At 37.6% G+C, this 16,846-nt stretch overlaps 4 protein-coding genes across 8 annotated transcripts; 3 read left to right on the forward strand and 1 right to left on the reverse strand.

Moving 5' to 3' along the window:
* The first annotated feature begins 2,806 nt into the window (after positions 1-2,806).
* On the forward strand, positions 2,807-6,794 carry IKKbeta (inhibitor of nuclear factor kappa B kinase subunit beta). Of its 2 annotated transcripts, none has more exons than XM_018037052.2 (14): positions 2,807-2,919; positions 2,992-3,133; positions 3,260-3,459; positions 3,523-3,681; positions 3,756-3,973; positions 4,042-4,146; positions 4,214-4,352; positions 4,471-4,662; positions 4,733-4,944; positions 5,017-5,280; positions 5,361-5,513; positions 5,593-5,871; positions 5,995-6,066; positions 6,179-6,794. In XM_018037052.2, exons 2-13 carry the CDS (start codon positions 3,022-3,024, stop codon positions 6,059-6,061), a joined length of 2,100 nt encoding a protein of 699 aa, XP_017892541.1. In that variant the 5' UTR covers positions 2,807-2,919; positions 2,992-3,021; the 3' UTR covers positions 6,062-6,066; positions 6,179-6,794. The 2 variants fall into 2 exon arrangements, with proteins under 2 accessions (XP_017892541.1, XP_017892542.1); XM_018037053.2 differs by having other exon boundaries at positions 3,007-3,133.
* Positions 6,718-10,538, reverse strand: Sec63 (translocation protein Sec63). Of its 2 annotated transcripts, none has more exons than XM_018037050.2 (12): positions 10,415-10,538; positions 9,791-9,893; positions 9,594-9,708; positions 9,427-9,532; positions 9,147-9,370; positions 8,899-9,060; positions 8,606-8,828; positions 8,400-8,545; positions 8,179-8,326; positions 7,635-8,106; positions 7,286-7,577; positions 6,718-7,199 (listed from the first exon to the last, which is right to left on the reverse strand). In XM_018037050.2, the coding sequence occupies exons 1-12, from the start codon at positions 10,536-10,538 to the stop codon at positions 7,059-7,061; spliced, it is 2,256 nt and encodes a 751-aa protein (XP_017892539.1). In that variant the 3' UTR covers positions 6,718-7,058. The 2 variants fall into 2 exon arrangements, with proteins under 2 accessions (XP_017892539.1, XP_026675385.1); XM_026819584.1 differs by lacking the exon at positions 10,415-10,538 and adding an exon at positions 10,218-10,310.
* Positions 10,539-11,416: 878 nt separating this feature from the next.
* Positions 11,417-13,018, forward strand: LOC108632330 (telomere length and silencing protein 1 homolog). Of its 2 annotated transcripts, none has more exons than XM_018036829.2 (6): positions 11,417-11,790; positions 11,885-11,993; positions 12,062-12,207; positions 12,282-12,500; positions 12,578-12,711; positions 12,785-13,018. In XM_018036829.2, exons 1-6 carry the CDS (start codon positions 11,675-11,677, stop codon positions 12,949-12,951), a joined length of 891 nt encoding a protein of 296 aa, XP_017892318.1. In that variant the 5' UTR covers positions 11,417-11,674; the 3' UTR covers positions 12,952-13,018. The 2 variants fall into 2 exon arrangements, with proteins under 2 accessions (XP_017892318.1, XP_017892320.1); XM_018036831.1 differs by having other exon boundaries at positions 11,699-11,790; positions 11,868-11,993.
* A 96-nt stretch (positions 13,019-13,114) lies between these two features.
* Flo1 (flotillin-1) lies at positions 13,115-16,778 on the forward strand. Of its 2 annotated transcripts, XM_018037055.2 has the most exons (11): positions 13,115-13,278; positions 13,551-13,626; positions 13,690-13,780; positions 13,854-13,997; positions 14,075-14,194; positions 14,451-14,459; positions 14,760-14,975; positions 15,045-15,232; positions 15,289-15,499; positions 15,561-15,725; positions 15,788-16,778. In XM_018037055.2, the coding sequence occupies exons 1-11, from the start codon at positions 13,227-13,229 to the stop codon at positions 15,803-15,805; spliced, it is 1,290 nt and encodes a 429-aa protein (XP_017892544.1). In that variant the 5' UTR covers positions 13,115-13,226; the 3' UTR covers positions 15,806-16,778. The 2 variants fall into 2 exon arrangements, with proteins under 2 accessions (XP_017892544.1, XP_017892545.1); XM_018037056.2 differs by lacking the exon at positions 14,451-14,459 and having other exon boundaries at positions 13,116-13,278.
* The last annotated feature ends 68 nt before the right edge of the window (positions 16,779-16,846 follow it).

A 16,846-nucleotide genomic window follows, 5' to 3' on the forward strand; every position in this document is an offset into this window, starting at 1 on the left:
TTTTTAGGCTTGTATTTCCTCAAATCAGTTGTTCCTTCCAACTTCGCGCGTGCACACCGAATACCAGAAAGTTTTCTTCGGGTTACTGCTGATTACCATAAGAGTACATGCAAATTTTAAGTCACTATAATTTTTCAAAAAACCCATCAACTGATTTAAAATTTTGCAGGTAGCTTTTTAATAGTAATAGGAATCTATAATAACAAATTCAACATGCTAGCATTGTTTAAGTATGTAGCCTATACGTCCTTAATTTCGTACAGGCTCGTATATCAGCCTTTTATACATGTATCTACGATAAAGAACTGTTATTGTAATAGTGTTGTAACCAGACCACTTTAACGAACCATGTTCGGAAATTTAAGTAGACGCTACTTAACTTTGTGTATTTTATACTGCCACGTTTCATTGTTTGTACTTTTGTAGTATTTTTCATACGAGCATCTTTTTATAAATGCGCAAACGAAATATCTACTCAGGAACGGAAGAAAACTAGTTACTTAAAAAGGCGACGAACACGTGTAATATGTTTTTCTACAAACAAAAAAACCGACTTGACATCGCGATACACGAAATAAGGAACCGTGGATCAACTTTTTGTTATCGGATAACTTTCGCTCTCGCCTTGGAGACTTCCCACCTATCTCGCTCCTCGTGCTAATTTTTAATTTATTTATTCTCCTCTCATATTCGATTATCGCGAATCGATCATACATATACATATATATAAAGATATAAACGCGTACACGTTCAATGTAGATTTTCTTGTACATTTTCTATATAATATATATAAATTATATACGTATTAAGGTATATATTCCTTTAGCGATAGCTGATATCGTTAGCGACCATGTTATCGCCAGACTGTGGATTTTTATGCTAATCCAAACTTATCATTTAATCGACCAGCGACTATTTTTTTTTAAATATTCTCGATCTAAACGATCTCATTTAAATGCCGCGAGATCTTTTACACTTTGCTAACTATAGTTTTGCACATTATATACGGACTGCATGTGTGATTTTTTTCACTTTTTATAAACGCACAAAAATCCGCAGCCTATTAAATATACCTTGACTCCTAGGTATTATAGTTAATTGTAGCGCTGAATAAATAAATGGTAGCGATCGTCGATCAAACATAGAGGCTAAGCTCTGATTTAAAAACAGTTAATCGTACTCCTACGACAGAAACGATCGGTCTCTACTTAAATGAACTTAGACATAATTAACAGAAACGGTGGCTACAAAAAGTATTTGTACAGCGATAGTACACTGCTTTACATGATATGCAGCACTGCGTTCGTTTTATACATTATTTAATTACGTACGTCTCGTAATTAAATAAAATATATTTAGAATTCGTTCGATCGATTGGAATCACGCCGATTTTAATTGGAAATACACACTTTTTGTAGCCTCTGATATAGAATAAATGAACGTATTAACAACCCTGTTGTTTTGTAATCGGAGACTTTTAGTTCGCTACTCGGTTCATCGCATTTATTTATTAACAATGCGCTTCGCTCGCGTCGAGTGAGAATTTCGTACAAAAGAAAAATCACCTTTGAGATACACGTGCGACGTAGTATGTATATGTACATATCCAGAAACGGCGAGGATGATTTTTTGCAACTTGGTATTGACCGCCTATCGGCGACGATCGTTTTCGTCATATGAAAATAGGAAAAGGCTGCGAGTGCCAATTTCTCTCCTCAAGTTGCTTTCAAATAGAGATTTCACAGGACTAATCACCGGCTGTATGTACTGAATCTCATGAACAATGCAATTTAGTCACCTCTAACTTTTTCTCATTTACCATTCGTTCATTATTTGATTGTATTGTATTTTTGTTCCTTCTTCGACACTTTCATTGTTTGTGGGATTATAAAATATCGAACCGTGAATTTCTATGCAAAATCAAATTTTTCTGTTTTGTAAAATAGCTAAGTAGAAATTTGTTTAACGGTCCAATCTTTGGTTTGAATATCCTTGATATCTGGCGGTGCATAGAAATTCGTGGTTCGAAGTATCGTAGAGATTATACTTAAAGATGTAATAAGGCAATATAAGTGTGCTAAACATCGTAAATCCGCAATACTATAATTATTAGTAACGATATCACTGTTGTACCGAGATTACGCGATTACGATTTAGATTCGATTTATATAAATTATTATATAAGTGTAACGTTGTGTATTTGTGGTGTAATAAATGTGATTAGTTGTACGAATAATGAGACGGTTGTATCAATTATTTCCCCCGTCCTTGTAATTGTAAATTCGAGCAAAAATTCATTGCGAATAAAACATTGCAGCCTCGAGACTAATAAACGATTTTAATTTACCTTTTGCCGAAGAATTTGACAAGCTGTACCGACCAGCAGAGAAACCAATCTTCGAATTTGCCTTTTGAAAACATTTACACGAATTACAACACTATTTACACTGAGTAAACGCAAAAATTTCGGACGATTCACTCGAAGAGACGCCATTACTAGTTTGACTTGAAAACTGCGACGCGGTTAGTAACGAAGTTTGAATCGTATGTATGTGAAACATTTGTCGTACGCGCGCGCTTTTCGACAATCGACAATCGCTGGACAACCGACGCTGGCACTTTCGAATTGTCACGTGCGATATAAGTCAACTTACACGTAGAAGAAAGTAAAAAAGCACGTAAGTTTAATATCGATTATTTATTTTCCTACGTAATTATCTCCCCCAATTTCGTCGTATCGTCGTATATCGTTAATTTGAATGATAAATTCAATGTTTATTAAGTTGGTAACATTGTAAATTTTGCTCCGATCGTCATATATTTATATTTATTATATACACTTACTCTTCGTAAACAAGATATTCAGATATAATGGTGTTGATATTTTACGAAGTCTAATAACAGTTTAACAAGATTCAGGTACGTCTTATAAAAATATCTCATATTGTAAATAAGAGAATGTACTACGAGCAAGAAATTTCAATTTTCAAGGCACTCTTTTGGTAGTTAAACCTTCTCAACATGACTGCTACACCTAAGCGAATCCAAGGATGGGTCCTTGAAAAGGTCTTAGGTACTGGTGGATTTGGTAGTGTTGAACTTTGGGCGGAAACGAGCACCGGTGCAAAATTAGGTCAGTTCCCTTTGAAAGAAATGACAAAATTCAAATGTCAACATCGTTCCAAAAATTTTCGAAATAACAACGTAGAGATGTCAAATAATATGACAGTTTGATCAAATAATATATTACATTCTGCAGCAATTAAAATATGCAAGAAAGACATTGCACTGTTGTCGGATGCACAAAAAGAAAGATGGTTCAAAGAGGTACAGATAATGAAACGATTAAATCATCCAAATATTATAAAAGTTTTAGAATTACCCTTCGCACACCCTGACGATAAGATAGATTTACCTGTACTCTGTATGCAATTTTGCAGACAAGGTGATCTGAGAAAGGTGAATTAATGACATAAAATATGAAATCAGAACAATGCTACTTCTTTATTGATATAATTCTAGGTGTTGAACAATCCAAAAAATTGTTGCGGAATGAAAGAAAGAAATCTAATGAAAGCAATGAAACATATATCATCTGCAGTAGAATATCTCCATTCGTATAACATTACTCACCGTGATTTAAAGCCTGAGAATATTGTTTTACAAGATGAACGCGGTACTGTAAGTAACGAGCTAGAAATTAACATCGTTCCAGGGTTGGAACCGATTATTCTCTACGGAGATGAACATTTCAGATTTCGTACAAGTTGATAGATTTAGGATACGCGAAAGAACTCGGCGAGGATAGCACGTCGGGCTCTTTGGTCGGTACGTTGAATTACGTGGCTCCAGAATTGTTGTGGCAAGAGAAGTACAACTGTTCCGTGGATTATTGGAGCTTGGGAATACTTTTTTATGAACTAGTAACCGGCATAAGGCCGTTTCTGCCGGGAATGCAACACACCATGACTTGGTGAGTTAATTAATCAGATTAAAAGCCTAATTTTAATTGTTAACTGACTGAAACGCTTGGTAATTTAGGATGCAGCTGATCCGAAATAAAGGATACGACGATATCTGCGCTTTTAAATCGGAAGGAAAAGTAGTTTTCGGTCAAGACATCTCGAGTCCTACAAATTTATCAAAGTAATGAGTATACAAAAGAGTCACGGTATGAAAAAATATACGTAATGTTGCACTTTTTTTAAATTAGAAATCTACAAAGCAAACTAGTGGACTGGTTTAAACTTGTGTTGCAATGGCATCCGAAAAGGAGGGGAAAGCGATTAACCGAGAACGGACTGTCTGAAGTGCTGGTATTTAAATTGCTAGACAAGATTTTATCAAAAGAGGTAATTTGATATACGTATACAACATTTTAATCGATCCAGCAAACAACGGAGAGTCTCTGCGTTTGTATAATATCAGGCTTGTTCGCCGTTGTAAAAGAACAATCCCCTTTCTCTTTAGATGATTTACGTATTTTCGGTGTCTGAGTATAAAGTCGATACTTACGAAGTAGATGAGAACACTACGATCACCCGTCTGCAAAATATGATTGCAGAAATTAATGAATTCTTACCAGTGCCTCTTCAAACGTTGACAGATTATCATGGTGACGTTCTCGTCGAGAACAAAACACCTCTTCTGTCGCAAATCAAGGTAGATTTTAATCAATACTTCGTATCATTTTTCATCGTTCCGTACATACATGTTTATTCAACTGCCGCAGAAACCAATTCTGTTCGTGTTCAGAAACGAAACTCCTTTGACAGAGAGTATACCGGACCTAGATATTCCCGTCGAAATTCGTAAAATGATTGACCTATCGCGAAGAAAATTGGACATCGAAATATTGCAAGATTATTACCGAGTCACGTTATTTTTCATGAAGCAACAGATATATTTGTTCAAACTGTACATGTATGCTTTAACTATAAAAGCGTAAGTGTTCTTCCTCCGATTTTCAACAAATCAGATCGATCATGAATAAAATGATTGAATATAAAACTGCAGGGATTTGGTGATCGCGAGACTTAAGGCATTTTACGAGAGTATAACCAAGTCTTTGACAAGCATAAATTCTCTTTGCAACGAATTGTCCAAGATACGTGTCACGTGGGAAAAAGAAGAGTCTTTGGATGATTACGATAAGAAACTGAAAAAGCTCGTCACTGCTGCAAACAAGATCAAATCGCAATTCAATCCGTCGAAGCAGGAGAACGAATTGAGGACCGCGGGCGAGACGCTCGCTTCCATAAGGCAAAACATGTCAGACGTGTAAGATGAAGTTATATTCGATGTCGAAAGTTGAGATTAGAATATTACAATTGGGACAGGCACTCCTCTTTTTTATTTAGATATGATGAGGCTGCGCAATTGTACACACTGTGTAAAAATGAACGGCTGCATTTCCGAGGCGCAGAGCCAATAGAAATGGTCAAGTTAGTATTCGAGTTCATGCAGGCGCACCCGATACAGTCTCATAACGCGAATGTTTTTAATATTGTCAAGTAAGTAACAAAACGTTTCACAACGTTTTACGTTGTATAAGTAAATCGAGAAATACGATCCCATGAATGGACCTTTCAGACAGATATCGAAACTCGAAAAGGATCTCGCAACGTACGAAAGGATTTTTAATTCGGTCGTTGTTATCACGGAAGTGTACCAAAATAAATTGCAAGACATTATCAGTACCGCGATATCTGATAAAATTGATAGCAAGAAAAGATCGAACTCGTGTGTCTCGACTCAAATTGGAGATGAGAATCCAGATACATCGAACGAACAAAAGGCATCGATCGAAAAGAAACAAGTTATAGACAAGGAGAACGACGTGATATACGAGAATCTGATAATACGTTACACGTATGTTACAGTTTTTCTATACGTAAACCGAAAAGTGGAAAATGTTTAATGATTAATAGAAATATAGTCTCCGTATTAGTTAGCTTGAAATAAATATTATAAAATACCTTTAATTTTCACCAGATTGGACAATCTCATGAAGGAAATGAAGAGATACATAGATGCATTTAGTCTCCAGCCACAGGTGTGAATAATGTACGTATTGACATGCAAAACTTAATCTCTTACTCTCTTTTAATTATTTAACTGGTCTCGGAACGTAATGACGCACGCCCCACTTAATATTCGCGTTCTTGTCCGTTTTAAGGTACGAGTACGTGGGTCCGTTTGCCATACTCTTTTTTCTCATCCTCCATCTAGCAGACTTCGATGCCGATGAACAGTCTAAACCAAAATGAAAACTACGAGAGTGTTGTTATGATACGTGTCTAATTAAGATGTTTTATACGTTGAGACTTACCTATTTCAGTTGTCAAATACAGAAAGAAAATAATGATTATCTAAACGAAAATTGATAATTATTTCTTTACATATACAATACACAATTATGAGTATTACGCTTAAATTTTAATCGAACTATACTCACGACATAAATGCCAAAGGCTTTCATTGTGATAGTCTCAGGAACGCAACACTGACCGATTCTAAGAGAAAACGGTTCTGTTTTGTTCTTTATATATAGCTTAGAATTAAGAAGCAAAAACGTTGCACGGTTCAACGAGTACAAACACTGGAACTGTCCACACCAGACTTTCACTCAATCAGATCAGTTCGATTTCACTCCGTGATCCTACGAACGTTGATTTACAAAAATTAGGAGAAGTTTTAAGAAACGGGTACGTTACGTATTTTAAAATGTATTCTTATCAAAAAAACTGTATATACATCCTAAACTGAGGATTAAATAACGATGTTAAAATAAATATTGATTCTTCGCTTTGTTTTTCACAATTATACTTTCTCCTTCACTGAAAGATTCTTAACACACCGTCTACTATTATTTCATTTTTCTTCTTTATCTAGATTGTCCACGTACATCAACCATCAATTATGCAAGTTTCACAGTATGTATAAAAGTTCGGTCGTGTATGTATGCATGTCTGTATGTTTGTGTGTATCCAAGTTTAACACTCAACAAATAAAAAAAGAGGAAAAATACGACGATTCCTTCCTTAAACATAGAAATATTATTCATTGTCACTGATATCTTCGTCGGTTGTGTACTCGGAATGTTCGTCGGCCGCGTCGATGTCCTCTGCAGTCTCCTCGTCTGAAATATCCCACTGAGGATGTTCCGTGGGTATTTCCGGCGCTTCTTTCACGTCCAACTGTAAATACAAATCCCAAATTGTTTCGACTGTTTCTTAAAAATGATTTATTTCGTCTCGTCCGTACTTGGTAAAATGGGATTTACCTTGATGTCCTGGGCCTGGTCGAAGCCCAGGTAGGAATCGCTACGCATACACACGGTGAACGTGTAGACGCCGGGCCACCGCGGCGCGGTGAACTTCAACTGGACTTCCTCGAATTGCGCTAACGACGTAACGTAAATAGGCGTTGTTAGTAACGTTCGACTCTTCCGGTCGCAGATGTAGACCCACCAGTATTCCTGTTTAACGTCCGGAAACAGGGGACAGTGCACTTCGTGCGATATATTGCTCCTACCCTCCAACACTTTCTCCCTCTTTGAAATCCTTTGCTGAAATCTGATTTCACGTGCGTTTAAATTAAATCAGGTGATCGCAACAAATGAAATCGTTTACCTTTCCCATTCGGTGTCATCGTCGTCGACGGACATGTCCTTCTTCTCCTGACTGTCTTCATCGTTACTTCTGTCGCTGTCCACGTCGCTGTCACTGACGTCCGACTTGTTGTCTCTGGAAGACTCTTTATCTTTGTCGTCCTTTTTCCTCGAGTTGGGAGTGTTCGCGTTCTGTTGAGCATTATTAACAGCGTTCTTTGCGGAGAACTTTTTGCTAGGACCCTTCTTGTGTGACTTCTTCTGACCCTTCTTCTGTCTGAGCCACGCGGGCTTCTTCGCGGCTGTCTGATTATTCTGTTCTTCCAACACTTCCTCGCCACCTTCGTTGTTGCCCGGTTTACTATCGTCGATCAACGTCTGCTCTTCGACGGTGTCATCGCCGAACAGATGCCTCATGTCTCTCCGAGTCAACGACACCGTCACAGTAACGACAGCGCCAGCGGTGTACACGGTCGGGTTCTCGTCATCGATCACTAACAAAAACAATGACCACTTCGTAAAAATATTTAAAACGTGCGTTCTCAACACGTGTCCGAAATCTTTACCTTCGGATCGCACTTTGAATTCTATGTACGGCATACTACCAAGCACTTTCATCACATCCTCATATTGACTGTCTGACAAATGTTTAAGTATCAGTCTTCTCTCTTCTCCTTTCAATTGTGCAAACTGTTGAAGACTTTTGATTTGATGCTGGCGGGAACAAATATTCAATTGATTGTATGCGAGATAATAAAATAAAGAGAACGCGTGGATATGCACGTACCTTTTTTGGTAAGAAACATTTTAAATTATCCTCGGTTATATGCGGTAACTGTAACATCGGGCTCTTGTGTTCCCAAAGCGCTTGCACTATCATCGCGCACAGTTTCATGCAATTCTCCACTGTTTTTATAGTCGGCAGATGAGGAACTGAAAAAGATAAATATTTGTCAGAATTGAATCATTATAAAATATTTCTTTACGTCTCACCTTTTTTCGCGTAAGCCAACAGAATCACTCGGTTCACGCAGGTTACCATCTCTTGGATTAAATAAGGACATTTTTTCACTATGTACTGTTTATCTTTTTCTAATGTTTCCGGATTTAGCGGTATTCGCGCCAGGTGCGCGTGAATCAAAGCTTTGGCTTTAATCGGGTATAGGTCGCATAACGTTTTATTCTTTGCTTCTAGATCGGGCAACTGTTTAATAAGCTGAAAACAAAATAAATAAAAAATGTAAGCGATTCATTCGTACTGGCGACTTTAACTTTAAATAACTCACCGAATAAACTTCTTCACTGTCGGTGTACCTTTCGACTATCTCCGCGTTTCGTTTTTTATTGAACTCGGACGAGGCGGCGAGGATCATTACAACTTTCTTCAAAGACGTCGAAGGACATTGGATAAAAGAAACGTAATACAACTCTGTAGTTGCCAATAGTACCTAAAGAGTCAATGAAAAGTTTTTGGTTAAAACGAGCCTAAACGAGGTTAAATTTCGTTGAACGAAATTGAACAGAAAATATTTACTTGGTCACCGGTGTAACGAATGCTTTTGTACCACCACATCCCAACAGCAGTCGGCAAAACGAACATGAACACCAGCGAATAAAATCCCAGCACCCAGACCGAGTTCTCCTTTTCGACTATCCAGGATGGCAAAGCTATCCCGAAGCTCATTGCACCCGGGCCATCTGGATTTCCATACTTTTCCCAGTTCTTCCGTGCTTCGTCGTCCGTCAAAGCTTGGAAAGCTGTAAGAAACAAACGATGAACAACAATGCCTATCATAAGCATTTGTTATCATTACCTTTAGTCAATTTCATGAACGCTTTCTCGTTTCCTGTCTCTTTATCCGGATGTAGGATCAAGGAGAGTTTCCGGTATGCTTTTTTAATATCATTTTGAGACGCGCTCTATGAATGACAAACCAATGAGTCGTGTTTCTTCTGGTTGAAAATCACTGAATTTACTTACCGAGGTAACTCCGAGTATTTCGAACGGATCGAAATTCGCCATTTCGTAGTCGAATTGGGACACTTTGTACGTCAAGAAAATGAGAACTACCCATCCCAGAATGATAAGAAATTTGCTAGAACGTTCAACAAGTTTTACGTGAACAGATTACTACAAAATAGTTAGTATAATAATGTAATTCAAATGCTGTTGCTCACTCAAACAATGCTCTAGTCTCTTTCCAAGGTTTGTTCTGTCGTAGGATAACTTTCTTCTTTTTACATCCATCGCACTGGCACTCTTTCGCTTCTTGATCTGGATCTAAATAAATATATTAATATTGTTAGTCGGTTTTGTTAGTTAGTTTTTGTCGGTACTTTAAAAGTGTTTATTAAAGATGGAACCAAAATCATTGCTCCAAATGTGTTCGAATATAAATATTCCTTAATTGTTGCGAATAAAAATAGATGCTCGCACAATTATTAGTTTCGAGTATAGAACGTCGAAAAATATGATATAAATTAAAAGGACGAATGGATAATTAGTCGAAGGAGCCGTGTAAAATTCTTGAAGCAGCATCACCAAGTTTCAAGTTAAAGAACAGCACACGTGTAATTATCGAACTTTTTATTCACGATTACATACCAAAATGTTCCGTTATCGAGCTTGTTAGGCATCTGATAACGGGACCTTCGTAATTAAACGGTAATCAGTATTCGCTCGGAAAATTACGAAGTGGCTCACACAAAGGGATTATGCAAATGAACGGTGGACATACTCGAGCGCGGTATCATTCGTTAATTAACTCGAAAACCGAATAAGATGAATGATCATCCTCTAACCTTGTTTGGGGCAACGTGGCCAGAAGTAATACGTCACTGGTATCTGCAGCAAAGCGGAGAACGATAATAAAAAGTAGAAAAACGTCCCGCCGCTCTCGTCATATTGGAACTTTTGCCCGCTCATGGCTCATTAAGTAAAGATCTGTTTTAAGTATTATCGTTTAAGTACACTCATCCTACTGCACTTTGAGCCCGCACTTTGAATTCAACCTAATATGCATGTATATACCATTCGTTTAATGCACATACGTATGCACATACATGTACAACAGTTTGATACACGACGACACAACGACACAACTCAAACTTGTCGCCGTCAAGACTGCCAACTCAGCACCAGACGCCAGAGGCTCGTCCTTTTTGAGTTTAGAATACCCGCGTGGAGCGAACGTCACCGAGTTTGCTTATATGCACTTGTGTAGGCACGACCATGTGTCTATATCCGTGTACGATTATGACAAAAAATATGATCAAATACTTTTCGGAGAATCACAATATTCACAATCTTAGGGCATATACTATAGTACATGTACAGATGGAGTATATGTGTAAGATGTTAACTGTCAATCAGTTCAGTTTACACCTGCGCAGGTGCACGCGATCTTATTTTCTAAATGGAAAAGAAATCTTATTTTCAGACGGAGAAAACCTCCGTACAGCTAGTAACAACGAAAATGAGCCAGCTATGTACATGTGTAGTTTCCCCTAGGGGACAAAATTCAAAACGGCTCCAATATTGCTGCACCTAAGAGAAAAACGGGTTCGCAGCCGTGAACGCTAGATGGCGCCACGATGAACTCCAAATTTATCGGAGCCATACAGCTTCGCGGCCATGAACGCTAGATGGCGCCACGAGCAACCCCAAAATCATTTTAACCTACGTTTTAAAATGTTAATTAACCTAATAATTGATTAAATAATAAGTAAATGATACAATGAACGAATAACGTTTATTATTTTTATAATTTACACCGTTCCTGTATTTTCACATTCCCTTTACATTCAATTTCAAAATAAAATTACATCAGTAACTATTTATCCAGACGTAGGTTAAAATTGTTTTTATTTTGACGTGTCAAACAATATCGACCACAATTCTATAAATGCCTGATCGAGCATTGAAAATATAAGATGTACACTTATTTGTATGCGTATACGTACATACATTTGTGTTGATCATCTCACACATATATGATTACTAGAGACCTGAAGTTAAACCCCATTCAATTGTAAATAAGGATCGTGTATCTTACGGTCAAGATGAGTGGCACAGAAGAGAATAAAATAGAGTTTAAAAAACGATCGAAGAAACAATTAAGGAAGCGACAAGTTTCTTCAGACGAAGATGAAAACGAAAATGAAGAAACATCTGTCAGGTAAATAAATCGGTATCCATAAAATAAGTAATAGTTATGAAGCAACAAGCCAATTTAAATACCGATTTAATTGACAGATCATTTATTTATTTAGAGAAAAGGTAGAAGAGATGAAGATTATACAGAAACTTCGTGAGAGACCGAAGGGAGTAAACGTAGTTGGATTAGCTCTTGGAGAAAGCATGACACCCGACGTTATGACTGTAAGCTTAATCACTACGTACAATTGATAAACAATACAAAGTTCCTTGAAGATTTTCTGCTTTTACAGTCTGATCCTTTCAACGTGAAAACTGGTGGAATGGTAAACATGGCTGCATTAAAGAATACCAAATTAAAGCAGAACGATGCTTACGAGACAGGGATTGGCACGCAGTTCAATGCTGAAACCAATAAACGAGATGAAGATGAGGAGATGTAGTTATTAGAACATTGTGTGACGATTAAACGTTTAATAAGCTAATTCATTAAGCTTATTTCGATTTTCTCAGGGTGAAGTACATTGAAGAGGAATTGTCAAAGAGGAAATGCAAGAATGAGGACAAGACAGAAAATGGAACTAATAATGACAAAGGATCTTATTGTTCACCGGAAGAAGCAGCTTTGCAAGCAGTTCCTGAGCATTTGAGGCAAAGCTCAGCACACAGAAGCGAAGAGATGCTTTCTAATCAAATGTTGTCTGGTATCCCAGAAGTGGACCTTGGAATAGAGTAACATCTTTTGCATAATTACTGTGCTACAGTACAACTTAGAAGATTTCTTATTTGACTATCAATTATATTTCCAGAGCAAAAATTCGTAATATTGAAGCTACAGAGGAAGCCAAATTGAAATTACTTTGGGACAGGCATAGAAAGAAGGATGGCCCCTCGCAATTTGTGCCGACGAACATGGCTGTGAATTTCGTGCAACACAATCGATGTACGTTATACATGTACCTTTTAATTAGAGCTACGCTTTGACATAAGCTTATTGTTTCCTGTTTTGCTTTTAGTTAATATAGAAGATGCGGATATCCAAAAATCGAAACAGGATGCGGACGACAGGAAAAAAGTAGCAGCGCCTAGAGAAGATTACAAAGGAAAAAGGAAAGATAATGGAGAGAAGGCGACTGACGATTACCATTATGAAAGATTCAAAAAACAGTTTAGGCGATTCTAATATTACATGTTTGACGCGTCAACGTATTATAAAACATTATTTGTAAATAAAAATATTTTAAAATGCAGCTACACGTTTAATCATTGTGCGTGTATGTGTGTGTGTGATTTTATTCATTGCAAACCCGGCATAAGGTACGATACGATCTCAACTCGGCAGAAGAATGACGACATCGTAGTATAGCGACGTCAATTGACCAGTAGAGGGATTACGGTGACATTCGATCCCTTTAAACTTTGCAGCGACTATTTGTTTTCCCTTTACGCGTTTTAACTATGAGCTGCGGATTCGTAACTTGCGGCCCGAACGAGGCACTCGTGGTGTCAGGTAACCGATTTCTATTGCAAATCGCTCGCTATCCTAGTTTCATCAATCAACGGTACAACATGGGAGGAGTAGTTTGCCAATTAATTGATTTGTTATACTTAGTTCGTAACAAAGCGGGGGTGTTAATTATTCGTTAATTACGTTCGATTACCTTCGGATATTCAACTTTCACCTATGTTTATCGTTCAATTAACGATGCGCGGGTTCCTCGTGTATTTCAAGTGAATTTAAAATGCTGGAATTGGAACTTATTTCGTCTATTATTGTTCAAGGATGCTGCTACAGCAAGCCTCTGTTGGTGCCTGGCGGCAGAGTATTTGTCTGGCCTATCGTCCAGCAAGTACAAAAGTAGGTGTTTAAACTTCAATTAAATAAGTGTTTATAAAAGATCTGATAAAAAAATCTTTTTAGAATTTCATTAAATACTATGACTTTACAAGTAGAAAGTCCAACGGTATATACGTGCCAAGGAGTACCGATATCGGTGACAGGAATTGCACAGGTAAGACCGGTTCGTAAAACAATTCTGTATAAATGAAATACATTTATATATAAGTAATTATGTGTGTTCAAAGGTGAAGATACAAGGACAGAACGAAGAGATGTTATCCACGGCGTGTGAACAATTTCTTGGCAAGACCGAAGAAGAAATCCATAATATCGCGCTTGTAACTTTAGAAGGACACCAGAGAGCAATAATGGGAAGCATGACTGTAGAGGTATAAATAGATATCATATGATTTTTGTTCACCCATCTATCGTGTGAAAATGAATATCAAACGTTTTTGTATTTTAGGAGATATACAAAGATCGTAAAAAATTTAGCAAAGAAGTATTCGAGGTGGCAAGTAGCGACCTGGTCAACATGGGCATTACCGTTGTGTCGTACACGTTAAAAGATATTCGAGACGAGGAAGTAAGTCGATCCTTCCTCAGTTAAAAGCTATTCATGTTACTGAAAAACTTAGGAAGAACCATGAAAAAAAAAAAGTACAGAGAACCGAGAATGAGATGATACGTGAAATCAATTTTAAAAGTCCCCCTTTAAGTGGTTGTGCGATAACTATAAGCAATTTTTTTTGTTAATATGTATACATATATATGTATGAGTTAATGTAGCCTTGTACATACAGTGTAAAATATTGAATACATTTTTGTTTTGCTACTTTCAGGGGGCAAAGGTACGTTCAAATTTTGCTTTATCACTATTATACAATGCCAATGCACTGCTGTTCGAAAAGATATTAATACAAATTGATATTCGAATAAATGGGAGAGTTAGAAGCAAGCTTCGACGGTAGCGCAAATTCTCAATATGCATAATTTACTAAATACATGCGATATTTTTGTCTGCTATCTTGTAACTCGGGCTGAACTCGAATTCAAATTCATTGAAATCTGTGTCGTTATTTGTAAGCTCTTAACGGGAAGGTAGGAGGTCCGATAATTGTACTTAACGATGGTTCGACGATTATTTATAGGGATACCTGAAAGCTCTCGGTATGGCACGAACGGCTGAAGTGAAGCGCGACGCGAGAATCGGAGAGGCAGAAGCTCGTAGAGATGCTCAGATCCGCGAAGCTATTGCCGAGGAGCAGAGGATGGCTGCGCGTTTCCTCAACGACACAGACATCGCTAAGGCGCAAAGAGATTTCGAGTTGAAGAAGGCAGCGTACGACGTCGAAGTGCAAACCAAAGTAAGTGTCACCTTATTTCGGTATTCGTTGATCGGCCGTTAATTGTTTTGACGTGCTTAATTAATATAGAAAGCGGAAGCGGAAATGGCATACGAATTGCAAGCTGCGAAGACTAAGCAAAGAATCATGGAAGAACAGATGCAGATAAAAGTGGTAGAACGTGGACAAGAAATTGCTGTTCAAGAACAGGAGATGATGAGACGCGAAAGGGAATTGGATGCGACCGTGCGACGTCCAGCCGACGCTGAGAAATATAGGTAAATTGTAAAAGAGAAATTGATAAACGAAAGTTAATTAATATTGCGCGCTACAGATTAGAGAAGATGGCCGAAGCTAACAAAATGCGTCAGGTAATGGAGGCTGAAGCCGAGGCAGAAGCCATCAAAATTCGCGGAGATGCAGAAGCCTTCGCCATTGAGACGAAGGCCAAGGCAGAGGCGGAGCAAATGGCAAAGAAAGCTGCTGCGTGGAACGAATACAAGAGTGCTGCTATGATCGATATGATGCTCGATACTCTTCCAAAGGTAACGCACATTTTAATCGTCCCCTCATCGATTGACGTTTATAACACGTTATATTTCACAGGTCGCAGCCGAGGTCGCGGCACCTCTTTCGCAGGCGAAGAAGATCACGATGGTTTCCAGCGGAAATGGAAACATCGGAGCAGAAAAACTGACGGAAGAAGTGCTTAACATAGTTACACGCGTACCAGAATTGGTGAAGAATTTAACAGGCGTGGACATTGCAAAGGTACGTCCAATTACATTTGTTTGAAGTACACGACGAGTACAAGTAATTGTTTCTTTTTCCAGTCTGTTCACGCTGGTTAAGGAGATGGTACGTGAGTTTTATGCTGTCTGACCACGTTCATAAGATATTTAACGAGTCTTTGATACACACGTTTATTTCGATATGCTGTTGCATATTAGAATCAATTTGATAAGTTTTAACTTCGATGACGTTTCGTTGAATAAAACGTTCGGTACTTTCACTGCCAATTAACAAAATATGAACAGATTTCGATTAGCGTCAATTTTAAATGGATATTTTCTTAAAAAGAAGTATATATTCAAATTGGTGTAATCGGAAATAGATTGTAAATTCGTTCGCACAATATTTGTATCTCATCGTTCAACAGTATGCAATAGATAGACGAGCAGTGAATGGCTCAGTTAGCCAGGCAGTGAATTTGTATTTTATTTAATCTGAGGCTTATCGTAGCGTATTAATTTTCTCGTATACTCGGTTCGAATTCGTACGTAAGTTTTAAGTTTCTTATTTTTTTAATTAAATCTTCTATGCACTTAGAGAAAAAGAGAGATAAATATATCTTTTTGAGTCTCGTATTGACCAAAACTGGTCCAGTCTTGTCCATATATATCTTTGCCACTATGTGCCGAAACATTCCTCTAAACATGCTACGCATACCTTTCAACTATGTGGATATAATTAATGGGTATGAGCATTTTAGAAATGGAAATGCTGATATTTAACTTGTTCTATGTGGTTTGATGTTTAAGTAACTATGCCTAGTCTTCGAAGTCCAAATGCTGGTAACGTTTAGTTCCATACTCGGTATTTTCCTTTAAAAATGCGTCGATGGATGTTTTGCGTCGATTTTAGCTAGAATTCACTGTGATCTAAGAAAACTCTTTCTATACGAACAAAAAACGGATAGTCATAGTTTTCGAGAGCTCTGACGACAAAATTTGTATGACCAATTTAACGCCTTAAATTGACGAGGAAAAAAGAGATTCCATTTTATGTAAAGCGATTAAATCATTTAACGTTAAAACCAAAAAAGTGTCGCTCGTTCAATTGACCCACCCTATAATCGAAAAGAAAAGCGGAAAACAATAGAAGTTTAAGAT

Source organism: Ceratina calcarata, unplaced genomic scaffold (genome assembly GCF_001652005.2).
Source record: "Ceratina calcarata isolate Rehan_Ccalc_2016 unplaced genomic scaffold, ASM165200v1 scaffold154.2, whole genome shotgun sequence".
NCBI lineage: Eukaryota > Metazoa > Arthropoda > Insecta > Hymenoptera > Apidae > Ceratina > Ceratina calcarata.